We start from the raw sequence: 13,878 nt of genomic DNA, 5'->3' as shown, positions 1-13,878 counted from the left end.
ATGTCAAACCAAAAACAAAAAAAAAAAATGAACATCTGATTCGCCACAAAAAAGATACCACACTATTTGTTCCTCTTTTCTCTTTGATTTGTACAATGATTTATGTCGCAATGGTTTGTAAAATGTTATCAACAAGCTGATAAGCGCCTCTGACGTATCCTGTGTTACGATATTATCTTCGCTTTAGATAAAAGGCTTTCGACACTGCAAGGTTGTGTTGTTAAATCAGTCCCAACAAACTAAGCAATCGAATCCACTAAATCACTTGAATGCCAAAGTTGACATTCACATTTTAAGCCCTTCATGGTTTGTAACAACATTTAATATTATTCACTGCTCTGCATTTGAATTACAATTTATACGCGCGCAATTTTCCTAAGTGCTGTAAGTGTGAGCGAGTCAACTATATAAGTAGTCAGAGCAGTGCTGACAAACCGCAAACTGTGTGACAGTGTTGTATAGCACGCGAATTTGGAACTTTGTACCGCAGCTGGGTTCATTGGCACAAATATATTTATCCGGTGGAGTTGATCAAAATGGCACAAGCAATTAAATACTATTTTGACTTTCTATCGCCTCCATCGCGTGCATTGTGGCTTGCACTCAAACTGGGTAAAACGCCATTCGAGGCTTGCCCCGTAGCGCTGCGCAAACGTCAGTACAAATGCGAATTTACTCCAAAAGCCGGAAAACTAATTTGATGTCACTTTACAGGTGAACAGTTGACCGATGAGTACAAGAAGATCAATCGCTTCCAGAAGGTGCCCGCCCTGGTGGATGGTAACTTCCATTTGAGCGAGAGTGTGGCCATGGTACGGTGTGTATATTAACCTTAGTTCCAAAGGTCAAAAGATTAGAAATTAAATATATGTCATTTTGTACTTTCTTAGTTACCTTGCGGATAAGAATCAGATGAGCGAGCAGCTTTATCCAAAATCCTTGGAGTCACGAGCTCGTGTTGATGAATTTCTGGAGTGGCAGCATTTAAATGTGCGCGTCGCCTGCGGCACTTTCTTCATGAAGGCTTGGCTGCTGCCCATTAATGGTTTGGCGCCCAATCCCAAACCGGATGCAGTTGAGAAGTTAACTAAGGATGTTGAGCGCTCTTTGGGTCTGTTGGAGCACATGTGGATGGATAAGGACTTTCTGGTGGGACAAAATCTAACGGTTGCCGATCTATTTGCTGTCTCCGAAATTGAGCAGCTGAGTAAGTGTCACATTAAGTTTGATTTTAATGTATACCTAGTTAAATGCCCATATTCCTTGCCAGGACTTTGCAAGTTCAATGTGAACGAGCGAAAGTTTCCCAAGGTGGCCAAGTGGCTGGAACGCGTCCGCAATGCTGCCAAGCCCTATCACGATGAGGCCTATGAGTTTCTCAATAAAAAGTCCAAGCAGGCGGTGGAGTCCAAGCTCTGAACTGAAGCTATTCAAAGTACCTATGTCCTTGATCCTTTAAGGGTGCATTTTTTGTTTTGTAATAATTTTACTGCCCAGTTAAGTTTAATTTTTGTTCTTGTGCTTTACCATAATCTATTGATTTTGTGTGCTTTAATTAATTCTTTCTAAAACATTAAACAGTTATTATTTACCATATATCTGCTAGGATTACTTTGTTGCTTAGAGCTAATCAATGTCCAGTTTTCTAAACGAACCCTCAATGCCAAAGAGCGTTTCGGAATTGATGGGCTGACCTTGTCGCAGTTTCTCATTTGTACCATATCCCGCATCCTGCTGGAAGAACTCGGTGTAGTCGATCAGCTTCTGCGTCCAGGTATCCACAACATTCTGTATGTTGCCATTGGTGCCGCCATATTCTACAGGCAGACACTCCTTGGGCACATATTTGTAGAGTGTATCCAGTTTGGAGTGTATATGGAACTGTGAGAATCAATTCGTATACAGTTATTGATATAATACATATATTTATTTTAATTAGATTATTGATTGGATTATTCCAGAAACTCACCCGTTTCCGTATCTTATCGCTCATCAAACTCTTTGCGATGGACATTGCCTTCTCGGCGATCGATGGCGCATTGATGAAGTGAAATCCCTTGGGTCGGTAGGGTAACGCTTTGTCACCCAAGACGGCCAGTTTCTTGATCAACATCGCATCGAACTGGAACATGTGTCCGGCTGTGACGCCCTTCATGTCAATGATCTCCACAAACCCGGAAACCATTGCATTATCATCCTCACGTATCTGTATCTCGCCTAGCATTGTGTTGACCTGCATGACCTCCGCAATCGAATACTGATTGGAATCGTAGTATGCATAGCGCGAGATGTGTATCCTTGGACCATCCGGTTGCAGTGGTTCAGACAGTCGCAGCAGGCAGCTGTTTAAACAATTGCCAACATAAATACTTAGTGAGCAATATAGATGATTATTAAACATACCCCGTTTTGAGTATGCTGAGCTGTTTGTCGCCCACAAAGCGATTCTTATAGAGCTCTGGAACCGCGCCACGCATCGCATAGAAGTTGTCCAACTTTAGTTTCGTCTTCTCCAGACTGTACTTGCAGCCCCGCAGGAATGCGACCAGGAATTGTGCATCATCGCGTGCCTTTAAATGTGGCTGCTTTGAGATCCATGTGCGCATTGCCTCAATATCCTCGGGCACACGATCGGGCACCTCGCCCAGCTCCTGTTGCGCTCTGAGCTCCAGCTCGGCGCTGAGTGGACGTATGGTAAAATCATCGCTATTCCGATTGGATGACATTGTCTTTTTCTAATGGATGATACACGCAAAATTTGATTTATTGAATTTCACTCTTGCAACAGATATATAGATATATCATATCATATATTAATAGTAGAAAGCGAACTTCCGGGAAAATTGCGGCTGTCATGCATATAAACCCTCAGATTAGATATGAAAGCAAAGCTACCCAAGCTGATTTGTTATTGGATTGTCAAATATCCTTAAGCAAACATTAAACATGCACATCGATTTTTAATTACAATTATTTTACATTTGTGTCGGCAAATTAGTCACAGACGCTTATCAATATATGGCGCTAGATCAACCTTATGCACACTATCTACAAAGGCTTAGGCCCTGACTTGTCTTTGAGCACTGTAATATTCGACCTCTACTCACAATTGTCTATAATTTAATGTTAGCAGTAATTTATATAAGTATGAATGTGCCCCGACGTTCGCGTGTGTGTGCACATACAGTAGATAGCTGTATCTTATATATGCATATGTCGTGCTGTGCTGCGTTATTTAAATAATAAATTGAAATTTAACCAGTAAATACTACTGACCGCGAGTATGGTCGATGTGCGACTGTCGGCGCTTCACTTTTGGGTACTCTGCTTTTTGGGTAGTCGAGTAATTTGTTCATGTCGTCACAGGTCTTACATGACGCATGGACAAATGACAGGTTGTTGGAGCACCCTTCCCAAATGCGAAAAGACTCAAAATCAAGAGTGATACAAAGAGACAAAGAGCGAGAAAGAGAGGAATGGAATTGATGACTCTTTAGAATAATTTAGCACTGGTGTCCAACAGGCAGTTAACCAGCAGAGATAAGATATCAATGTCATGTATAATAAAAATATACATATAATAGGTAGTCTGATTATGAAGAGGAGATATCAGCTGCACTCGAGTGACATCTTCGGCAAGTGCTCCATCACAGAGATGAAAGTCTCACGAGTATAAAGTCCAGCAAACATCTGGTTTTGTTTTCGACACTCTCTTTTTGGTCGACAGTTTATCAATTAACGAGTGTGAATATGATATCTAAAGCATTTTAATTTTTACCTGTCTACAGAGTTTAGATAAGGGCATTATCGCTAAATATGATACATCTGTTTTATTGTTTTTGCTGTTTTTTTTCATAGTAAAGTTTCACTCGGTTTTTTATTACATAGCCGCACTAATTATCATTCGTTATCGCGCATATATTTAATGATCCTACCCAGGAACATGTGCACTTATTTTGCTGTCTAATAACAAATATCGTAAAGTATATCAATTTTGATTTGTTAAAACAGCTGACAAGTCATTACTTCACAGCAACGACCTTATCAACAACCTTTGATATAAGTAATTTAAGTTGTTTCTCATATATTTATCATCGCTCGTTTATTAAAGAACTCAAAAAATATTCCTAGTCATACACAATTCAAAGTAAAAGCGTAGGGAATAATAATTAACGAGTTTTTGTAATTAAGTATGCAATCATTTTTATATTTAACAGCAAAAGTATGCAATGCATTTTAATATTTCATCAATTTCAGCCAGCGTAAAAGTAGGCAATGCAAATTTAAATAGAATTTGCAGCCGATTCTGTGCGTCTGCTACTTGAGATCAGGAAACAGCAGAATTTCTTTAGTGACCATATATTTGTTAATACGGGCAGTTCTTCGAATGACCTACAATTTTTTTACAATTTAATCGAAGTTTCCAATGCATTTTATTGGTGCTGAAAGTGTTCAATGGAAATTCAATTACATAACTGATCTTAAGTTAAAGCCAAAAGGACCAGCTCTTAATAAGCTGCCTGCGCGACTGCTGCAACGCCAATAATACTCAGGAAATGCATGTCTGTGTCTGTGCAGGATGCGGTGGATCCTGTTTTTAGGTGATTTTGGAGGATTTTATTTGCTTTCTTAGATGACCCCATAATCCTTGAATGCAGATTGATGGAGTTCAATTTGCATTGCTTACACTTGGGCATTTCGGACTGTACAAATGTCACAGACATTAACGAACCCAAAACTCACTCTGTTGTAGTGGGTAAGTCTTGAGCATTTTAATGGGAATCAATAATACACAATTATATTACCATGAATGAAGCAAAACTGTGTATTTATTTATTTCATCAAAATATGTATGTATATGCGCTCAACTTAAATGTGTGTTGTTTTTAAGGACATAAATATACAGATATATCGCACTAACACTAACAAAAAATATTAATAATAAATTTAATAACTCGAATTGCTTATTGTTCTTGAGTTTTTTTTCTTTTTTCGTTTTATGGTTCATAACTGAAGCGCACACATAAAATTTATGATAATATCACATTATTTAAATATAAATAATTAGAATGGGTTTAAAATAATCAAATCAAAAATACAATGAAATGCGGGGCAGCTCATAGCTACTAAGACTCGGGCCAATCTGTTCGTCCATATGAAGCAATACTGTACTTAACGATATAAGGCAGTTGTGGCTGAGAAATTCGAATAAATTCTCAAAACGGATTCATTGCGTATAAAACTAGATATCTTAGTTTATGTATATATATATAATTGTATAAAAAAATGTTATATACGTTATAATATAGACATGCGGTACAAAAACATATCCTGATATTCGGTCCAATAGATGGCAAGTTTTCTTCTACTTTTTTTTGCTTGTTAAATAGTTGTTCGACAGCAAGTGAATGAATTTTAGAAAAATATAAACTAAAATGTACACTCGCTCTGTAAGGCCGCTGTGTGTGTGTCTGTGTGGGTTATGCAATGGAACGTTCTACTGTCTGACAGTAGTATCGCTTAAGGATGACTGCTAGGATCATACCTTACATTATGCTTAAAGCTATTTCTAGACTTGTATAGATCAAATGTTGCGTTGAATCTTAACTAAGTCGGGCCAACAAATTCAACACTACCACCAACACCAACAAGAGTCCTTGCTGCCCTGTACTGGTTTTTGTCGCTGAATTCCCCTCGGTTGTCTCATTGACAGCAGATACGAGTGGTGCCGTCCAGCCCTGCTCCTCATCGACCTCGTTCACACTGCGAGCACACTGCATCCACCTGCGGGAGGAGGGTCTGGGTCGTGGATGGGCTACTTTCATGCGATCATCGTTGAACTCCCAGTATCCGTAGTTTTTGAAGAAGTACGTCTTGCCGTCCGTATACTGGAATGCCGAATCGATATTGTAACCGACACCCGCCCAAATGGACATGTCCCGTGGATAATCCAAGTCCACTTTGCCCGTGTGATCATTGATGCTCCAGTAAAGAGTGCCACTGGTCAAATATGTTCGATTATTGTGACCCCACACAAAGGCAGCATCCACGTGAGTCAAGGTCGGTGGTAAACCCAAACTAGTCAACGGTTGTGGATATCCTGCCGCCAGTGTCGACGTATCAAATATATAGTAACGACGTCCTGTTGGGAATCGAAATATATAATTAGAATATATTATTATTTCGCATTAATCTTTTATTATCTTACCAACGAAGAACACAATCTGGTGCTGTGAATTCTCATAGACAGCATCGACCCTGTTGAAGTCCTCGGGCAGATCGGGCCAGTGTCTGCGTGTCTCCGCCGGATAACCAGGATATAAACCATTTCTCCCGATACGCCACACGAACTGTTAGAAGAGAAAATAAAATATTTAACAAATAGAACAAAGAAATTTCCCAAATTATTTAAAATAGAAAAGAATACCTTAGTAAAATTAGTCAAGGATATTTTGGAGACTATATTACGTATAAAACAAACAAACAGTTAAAACAAATTTAATTACAACTTTAAATTCGTAATTTATATACAAATACAAAATCGACGAAACTTGTAACTATATCAAAAATATTCCTAGTTGACTTCTCACTTTTTATATTTTATTCGTTTTCTGCTTACCTGTCCTCTGAAAATGAAGAGCTCCGAGCGTATCATGGAGATGGCATCGTAGCTGGTCATGCACGTGGCTGGCTTCGGTTTGCGTGGCTTTTGAGGTTTATTGGGCCGATTCGTAATTGGGTAGTTGTACGGTCTACTCGTTGTTGTCGAGGTTGTCATCAACTCACGATCACGATTACGGTCACGCTCGCGTGCACGTTCCCGCTCCTGTTGCACTCGCTCACGTTCTTGCTGCTGTCGCTCTCGTACCCGATCGCGGCGTCGCTGTCGTTCACGTTCTCGTTCACGCTCAAGCTCTCGCTCCCGTTCTTGGGCTCGCTCTCGCTCCCGTTCTTGGTCACGCTCTTGCTCACGCTTACGCTGCCAGTCACGCTCACGCTCCCGCTCCCGCTCCTGCTCTTGACGAATTCGCTCTTCCCGTGCACGATCTCGTGTGGGATCCTCATTGGGATAGTAGTTGATGGGCCTCTTTGGGTAGTAGGTGAGAGACCGTATTGTTGTTGTCGTCGTTGTAGTTGTTCTGGTGGTGGGTCGTGGTCGATAGGGTCCCCAAACCTTATCCTTGGCACCATATAACTCCTGGATACCATTGCGATCATCGTCTGGCAATTTGCCATTAACGTCAATGTTCTGATACCAGGGAAACATGACCGCATTCTCGTCCGATGAGTGGCCCAGGCCCAGCGAATGACCCAGTTCATGTAGCGCCACATTCAGAAAGTTGGTGCCTGTAAAGAGTAGTGAAAAGGAAGACGGAATATCCGATTGGTTAATGGCATCAGTTGTGAACGGACAGAGGGAATAAAGAGGGGGCCGAGGGGCATAAAGACAACAACGCGTCGTCGTCGTCCTGACGACTTTGTAAGTGGCATAAAAATGGCGCTGTTGCAACATTTACAATGAAAGTCTCATGTTAAAATACATTTAAGGGGTGTACTCGACATGGCTGATACCCTCTTTGAGATCATATTTAATGCAGTTAAAGCTGATAGGAATACGATTATTGCCCAACATTTGATTGAGCAAGGTGAATTCTATTAAACCCCATGTGGCACTTGATGGTTACAGGGTATAAAGAACGATTGCTCGCTGCTGCGTTAGCCAACGTCACGCGTCATGCTGACAATTTTTTATTGGCATTAAAAACCATTAAAAATGTCGACGTTGGTTGTGCGTTTTTGGTTTGCTTATGGGTAAGGGTTTGTCGGCTTGGGGTTATGGGTTATGATTCGAATGGGAAGGGGGGTAGGCGAGGTGGGTTGGGCTGTTGCTAGGGTCACGATTTATAGCGCTAAATTACAAAACGCATGCAGGCAGCCGGCGCCAGTAGCAATTGTCGTTGTTGCCGTGGCTGTCGTTATGCGTGTTGCGTTGCGTATGCAACGCTTATTGATTTTGCCACTTGCATCAACTGGGAGAGTCGGCTCCTATGTTTTGTGGCAATGGTTGCGGTTTTGGCGCTTGCAATTTGATCCCGCAGGGTTTTTTAGACCGCAGGCAACAGCCGTTGTTCGTTGATGCTGTAGCTGTTGTCTGACTATGATTATTATTATTATTATTGTTGCTATTGTTGTATATCTAACGTAATTAATTTATGCGACTAAATTATGATGTGGCCACAGCAGCAGCTGTCAGCTAGACCTCAACGTACCTTCACTATTACTGCTATTCACATCAAAGTCCCAGTTCTCATCTGCATCGAAATGTGCATCGCCTCCGCGCCCAACGCCCGGATAGAAGGCGTGCGCCAAAACCAAACCAGGTCCATCGAACTTGTAGCCATCGCCATGATCGCCCCTGCAAAATGAAGGATTACGAAAGAATTGAGTATTGTAGAAGGCAGTGTATAGATCGATGACAGCTTTAATTATAAAAAAGACATCCCTTAAACTATTCTTTAAGGAACTTCGAATTGCATCCAGGAACATTGCACCAAACGAATACATAAGCTTTACTTTCCCAAAAAAAAAAAGCCTCAATCATTTGTCAGTAAGATGTGTTTATGGAGTTGGCAGCTTGTAGCAAGCGTTGATTAGTCAATTCAATGGAAGTTACGAGTCTTTTACAAAAAACAGAGAACGAAATAAGAAAATGAAATGGGCGAATCTAATGTGCAGCTTATCTAGCAAAAAAGCAGCTGCAACATAAACTCTTTGATTTGAAATTGGTAGCCAGTGCACAACGCACCCATCTCGTTGCTCTGCCCCTCTCTGCACCCAGTACCTCATCCATAGCGCGTTGTCGTCGTCATCATCATTGGTTTCATGGTTTTAATACTTGGCTTATTTATCGTTGCCGGGCTTTAAGTGCAGTTTTATGTGCTTGCCCCATGCTGCCCATCTTTATGGCGCTAAAGAACGTTTGATTTTTTATGGGTGTGTACATAAAGCAGTATATATAACCTACCCACGCACACATGCACGTGCACACACGCACACACACATACATAGGCACACACACACACAGAAGCACACCTTCTTGATACGCACCTCACAAACATAACCTGTATATCCGCCTGAGAGCTATATACTTCACGAAACGTCAACTTCGAATGGTTTTCCCATACGAGTAACGCTCGAGATATCAGCTTTCGTATTTTACCCACATCTGGCATTGATAGGTTGGCAAAACTGTAAAGATATCAAAAAAATGCAAATGTTTTAATATAATACTTATAAGAGTTTGCAAAGACAATCTTAATTTCGTTGATTTCAAGACACATTCAAAATTGTAAAGCTTCTTTATCTTCTCAAATATTTAAGAGCTGCTCACAACTACAAAGCGCATTTGAAATGCTCTTGTATTCGAATATTGCATTTGCATTGAGACAATAAAGGAATTTGACTAAAGTACAAACAAAAAAAATATGATATGATTTTTTGTTGTTATGGTTGGGTTGAAAATCCGTCATCAAAGATTTCAGTTGAAACTCGAAACTTCAAAGCGCATACCTAACTGAAAAAGATTCTTTCCTTAGTTGCATAGTTGGAGATACATTCATACGATATTTAAGAGTGCTTAGACTTCATTCCTTGCACATTGTTCGCTGACAATTTGGCCAACAACTTTAGCTCAACGTGGTCATGTTGCAAAAGATACAAACCGCTAATATGAGGGGACGACAACACTATACACACACACACACACACAGCCACACCCACACCTACACACACGCATAACTTTCACTTTGTGATGCAAAAATATCCTTTGTTTTTTTGCCACACACACAAGTTAGTTCAACCAAATTTTGGGTTGAGCATGGAAGTGGTTTGGGCCTTGAAGTTGTGGGCGTGTTGCTTTCACTTAGTTTACTATTTTTATTTATTTTTTTTTTGGTAAATTTTGTGCCAAAGTTGGCAACAAGTTTACCTGCCGCTGTATCCGCTCGGACAGTGGATGATGGCGCAGTTTTAGTAGCTATCCCTTAGCATAGCTTTGGATGGTGCTGCTCCATGTTTTTCACATTTTATGCAAATTAGTTATGTTTCTTTTATGACATTGCAGCTGCCCGTCTGTTGCTCTTCACTAAGGCACAAAGTTATATTCACCCTTTCGTTTTTCTGTCCTTTCTGTCTTTTTGCTGTTTGTGTGTGGCTTCCACAAAATCCACAGGCCTGTGCAAGCAGAACTTTCTTACTCTCAGCTGTTGTCCTCATTCTTAATTTCATATGTATTTTTTCTATATATATTTTTTTTAGAACTATTTGTTTTTATTCTCTGCCTGCAAGCGTTTAGTTGGCTTTTGTGACTGACCCCTTTACTATTGACTTCTCTCCGGTTACACAGTGCGTATGCGTGTTTTGTGTGCTGCCCATTTGAGGCTCGTGGCCATTTAAGTGGTTTAGTCCCTGGTAGTAGGCTACTCTTCTTACAGCATAGTTTTTCCAATCAAATTGTGTGTGACACGTCGCCAAGTCAAGGCTTCCATCTCCATCTCCGTCTGCAGCTGCATCTGTCGCATCTGCATTTGAATGAGAGCCAACAACTGAAGGCGTAACTGGCTGCAACATCATTAGCCTCACGTACGTTACGTGTGATTGAAGAATGTCACAGTGAACACTCAAATAGCGCGACTGACAGTATTTGATATTGTTTTGAGTAGAAGTCATAAATTTTGTGATTTGTAATTAGATTTCATAGTTGTAAGAACTTATTCAAACAAGAATTAATTACCAAAATAAATGATAAACATTTGTGTAACCCAAGAGTTTATCATTAGCGAGCGACTACTGTGCCGTACATGACATAGCCTGTCTAGTTATATTTTAGTCTGTCGTCGAATGTCCTGTGTGCGCCCATGTCCTGAATGTTATGTGTCCAGTTCGTGTCGCAGTTCATTTCCATTGGGCTAATGTTGGACGACTTTCGACTGTGATTCTGTAGCGCTTTACCCCAAAACGTGCTCAATTGCAACGCCATTTGTTTGCTTAGTTGTTGATCCGTTTGTCCAGGCAACCAGCAGGAGCAGCAGGAGGAGCAGACAGGAGACATAAGCACAGCTCGTCCTGCTGCTGCTGTTGACGCGGCTCGTTTGCTATTTGCTCATCGTTTGTTGTTGCTTTGCAATGGCAAATTAACTGAACTGGCAACAGGAGATGTATCCACATCTATGCTCCCGCTATGCTGTTATGCTGTTGCCCAACCAAAGGCTGACGAGTGCCTTTGTCGTGCTAATATCGTTGCCACTGCGCTTGGATTTAAATGCGAGCCATTGCACTGCGTCCTGTCACGTAGCCATTTCCAGCTGCAGCAACAGCAACAGTCGCAGGAGTCGCTGCAACAACAGCAACAGCAACAGCAACACGAGTCTCCAGTTTGACCTCTGTTTGTCTTTGCCATGTCACTTTGTGTGCCGAGCATTTAAATTATTATGAACCTGCCTCGCTAACTGACAGCGTGGGGCACGGGGCACGGGGCACAGCCACATTGCGGGTTCGAGTTTGTGTTTGGGTTACCTTTGGACTCTAGGTGCTGCTGCTGCTGCTGCTGCAGCTGGTGGCAAACGTGTGCTTTGGCCAATTTGTTGCCTTACACGTAAAACAAACTGAACAATATGCCAAATAGCAACGCGAGAGTTCATTCGCTTCATTTCAGACAGACTGAGCAGAGCTGTCTATTGACCGAGAACCGCCTGCCGTCGTCCTGAGGTGGTTTGCGGAAGGTTTTAAATAAAATACCATATTTAATGGCATTTTACATGCATGCAGAGAATAATGGATCGCCCGATGGACGTGTTTAATTACTTGGGAACATTGCAATTTTCCGTTACCTCAAGTGAGTATTATTAATTACTTCTTTGTAATTGCAATTTGCAATTTACTTGGTAATTTACATATGTACATATTACAAATATTATATATACAATTAAATACTGGTCAAATGTACTTGGTGTCGTGTCGGCCTTTTAAATCACTTCCTGAAGTAGTATTTAATTTATCTATTTTTGTATTTTTTTTTTTATTCAAGTTGTGAACATGCTATGGCCAAACAGTTAATGGCGCCGTCGACACTCGAGACGAACCATAATCCACTTTATATATTTGAGCTGACTTGAATCTGCTCAGTGTGCTCATTTTGTGGCTGGCAGCTGGCAGCTTAAGGCCTGAACATTAAGCACTTTGCCAACTTATTGAATGCCTCGTATAAGTTCGGCTGTGATTCGAGAAATCGACTTTTAAGAAAAGCCAGCATGAGATATCCACGCAAACTCTTAATAAAAATGATGTAATTCACACGCACAAATATATCTATATGTATATATATATATATATATATGTATATATGTATATATGTATGTATTAATAGCTGACATAGAGTGCCGACAAAAAGTTTGCGCGACGAAAAATTGCTGTTTTTCAGCAAGACGCACGCAGCTTAAACTTTTCTCCCTTTTCATTCATTTTTTTGGTTTTTTTTTGGTTACTTTTTTCTTTTCTTATTCATTGCCATATCTATGTACGGATTTTTGTTGCCGAAACTGAGCCGGATTCGACGTTTTTAATTTGTGCGAAATTAAGCAAAAAATAAGCTCATTTTGTTAGTTCGCTACGCTCTTGGGCAAACATTGCCGAAAACTTTCTCGATAACTGTCTGACAACAACAACAGCAAACAAAATTCTTTAGACCCAACCAAACTTTCAACGGAAGTTTATCGGGCCAAAACGAAAAGAAACAAGCAAGCAAGTATTCCAACGAAAATGTGCACGAAATTGTCTCCGTCTACGCAAAGAAAAATCTATGCGATTTAGGAAAAATTGCAAAATGCGCCACCGCCAACGCTGGTGTTGGCTACGCTTGCATTCAGCGGCCCGAGCCGTTTTCTGTTACGCCATCTTCCACTACCCTGTACACATAGTTGCTTCATTGGGTATATGTATGCAGAGTGTTGGTATTTGACAATCTGTTGCAGTCAAGCAAAAAATGACAACTTATTGTTATACAACTGACAAAATAATTCTAGCTGTATATAAAATTCATCAATCTTTAAGCAGTTGACATGAGCAATGCCATATTAAATTGGCTAAAATTGCATATACCCATTAAAATATTAAAGTATGTTCAATACTTAACACAAGTGCAGCTAATTTTACTTTAATGATTGCAACTTTGAAATATATACAATATTCAAGACAGCTGTAGCAAGTTAAACTTTTATGACTGCAAGCTGTCAAGTACTTTATTGCTGATCACGTAGTATCTAAGAGTTCAGCTGCAAAATCATATACTCAACAATTCTACCGTGTAACTTGACTTTTGCTTTAGATACAGGAGGAAAAAAGCATGCAAAGCTGCCAACGGTGATTTAGTTGTTAGCCGTCGAGCAAACATTTCATGGCTCAATGTGCTCAATTCAATCAATTGGCGTACGAAGGATGAACAAATCGTTCGCCAGAAAAGCGGGCAGGCAAAATACACACACACACCACAGATAACATACACACATACACACACAAACACACACCTGGCCAGCTAGTAACTGCAATTTTAATCAAAATATTGTGCGCGTATGTTTGAGGACACTTTGTGACATGACTGTGATAGGCTGTCACAGATTGCCGTAATGCTGACATTCCGGATGGCAATGTGAAGAGTGCCAGCTTTTTTTCTCTGGCTCTTTTTTTGTAGGAAATATCCTTGAATGTTACACATTAAATTCGAGTTTTACAAATAAATTGAATTTATTATACTATTTCTGGGAATTAAGAGTAATCTGATGGCAATATGTGGGCGAAGAAGTTAATCTTCCAAAGAAGTTACTG

At 40.4% G+C, this 13,878-nt stretch overlaps 3 protein-coding genes across 5 annotated transcripts in view; 1 reads left to right on the top strand and 2 right to left on the bottom strand.

Moving 5' to 3' along the window:
* Positions 1–446: 446 nt before the first annotated feature.
* Positions 447–1,596, top strand: LOC6569033 (glutathione S-transferase theta-1). Its single transcript, XM_001995004.3, has 4 exons — positions 447–654; positions 715–817; positions 891–1,207; positions 1,271–1,596. The coding sequence occupies exons 1-4, from the start codon at positions 537–539 to the stop codon at positions 1,417–1,419; spliced, it is 687 nt and encodes a 228-aa protein (XP_001995040.1). The 5' UTR covers positions 447–536; the 3' UTR covers positions 1,420–1,596.
* LOC6569034 (alpha-tocopherol transfer protein) lies at positions 1,537–3,298 on the bottom strand. Of its 2 annotated transcripts, none has more exons than XM_032740999.1 (4): positions 3,277–3,298; positions 2,404–2,735; positions 1,970–2,342; positions 1,537–1,881 (listed from the first exon to the last, which is right to left on the bottom strand). In XM_032740999.1, exons 2-4 carry the CDS (start codon positions 2,724–2,726, stop codon positions 1,627–1,629), a joined length of 951 nt encoding a protein of 316 aa, XP_032596890.1. In that variant the 5' UTR covers positions 2,727–2,735; positions 3,277–3,298; the 3' UTR covers positions 1,537–1,626. The 2 variants fall into 2 exon arrangements, with proteins under 2 accessions (XP_032596890.1, XP_001995041.1); XM_001995005.2 differs by having other exon boundaries at positions 3,108–3,295.
* Positions 3,299–4,801: 1,503 nt separating this feature from the next.
* LOC6569035 (matrix metalloproteinase-2) overlaps positions 4,802–13,878 on the bottom strand; it is a 94,622-nt gene continuing 85,545 nt past the window's right edge. The window contains exons 4-8 of one of the 2 annotated variants that reach the window (XM_001995006.3): positions 9,109–9,249; positions 8,271–8,416; positions 6,620–7,347; positions 6,209–6,350; positions 4,802–6,142 (exon numbers count right to left, since the gene is read on the bottom strand). In XM_001995006.3, the coding sequence (XP_001995042.1) occupies positions 5,604–6,142; positions 6,209–6,350; positions 6,620–7,347; positions 8,271–8,416; positions 9,109–9,249 (1,696 nt within the window). In that variant the 3' untranslated portion in view covers positions 4,802–5,603. The remainder of the gene's footprint in view (positions 6,143–6,208; positions 6,351–6,619; positions 7,348–8,270; positions 8,417–9,108; positions 9,250–13,878) is intronic. The other variant, XM_032741003.2, reaches the window with a different exon arrangement.

Source organism: Drosophila grimshawi, unplaced genomic scaffold (genome assembly GCF_018153295.1).
Source record: "Drosophila grimshawi isolate 15287-2541.00 unplaced genomic scaffold, ASM1815329v1 contig_1367, whole genome shotgun sequence".
In the NCBI taxonomy this organism is placed as follows: Eukaryota; Metazoa; Arthropoda; class Insecta; order Diptera; family Drosophilidae; genus Drosophila; species Drosophila grimshawi.
Note: the sequence above shows the minus strand (reverse complement) of the source record. Positions and strands in the feature narration are given on the sequence as shown.

Excerpts from the sequence above, each read along its gene's own strand:
- LOC6569034 (XM_032740999.1), bottom strand. The coding sequence starts at position 2,726 with ATGTCATCCAATCGGAATAGCGATGATTTTACCATACGTCCACTCAGC. Across the intron at positions 2,343-2,403 it reads CTCAGCATACTCAAAACGGG|CTGCCTGCTGCGACTGTCTG; the intron begins GTATGTTTAATA and ends TTGTTTAAACAG. Across the intron at positions 1,882-1,969 it reads GCGATAAGATACGGAAACGG|TTCCATATACACTCCAAACT; the intron begins GTGAGTTTCTGG and ends TGATTCTCACAG.
- LOC6569033 (XM_001995004.3), top strand. The coding sequence starts at position 537 with ATGGCACAAGCAATTAAATACTATTTTGACTTTCTATCGCCTCCATCG. Across the intron at positions 818-890 it reads GAGAGTGTGGCCATGGTACG|TTACCTTGCGGATAAGAATC; the intron begins GTGTGTATATTA and ends GTACTTTCTTAG. Across the intron at positions 1,208-1,270 it reads CTCCGAAATTGAGCAGCTGA|GACTTTGCAAGTTCAATGTG; the intron begins GTAAGTGTCACA and ends ATTCCTTGCCAG.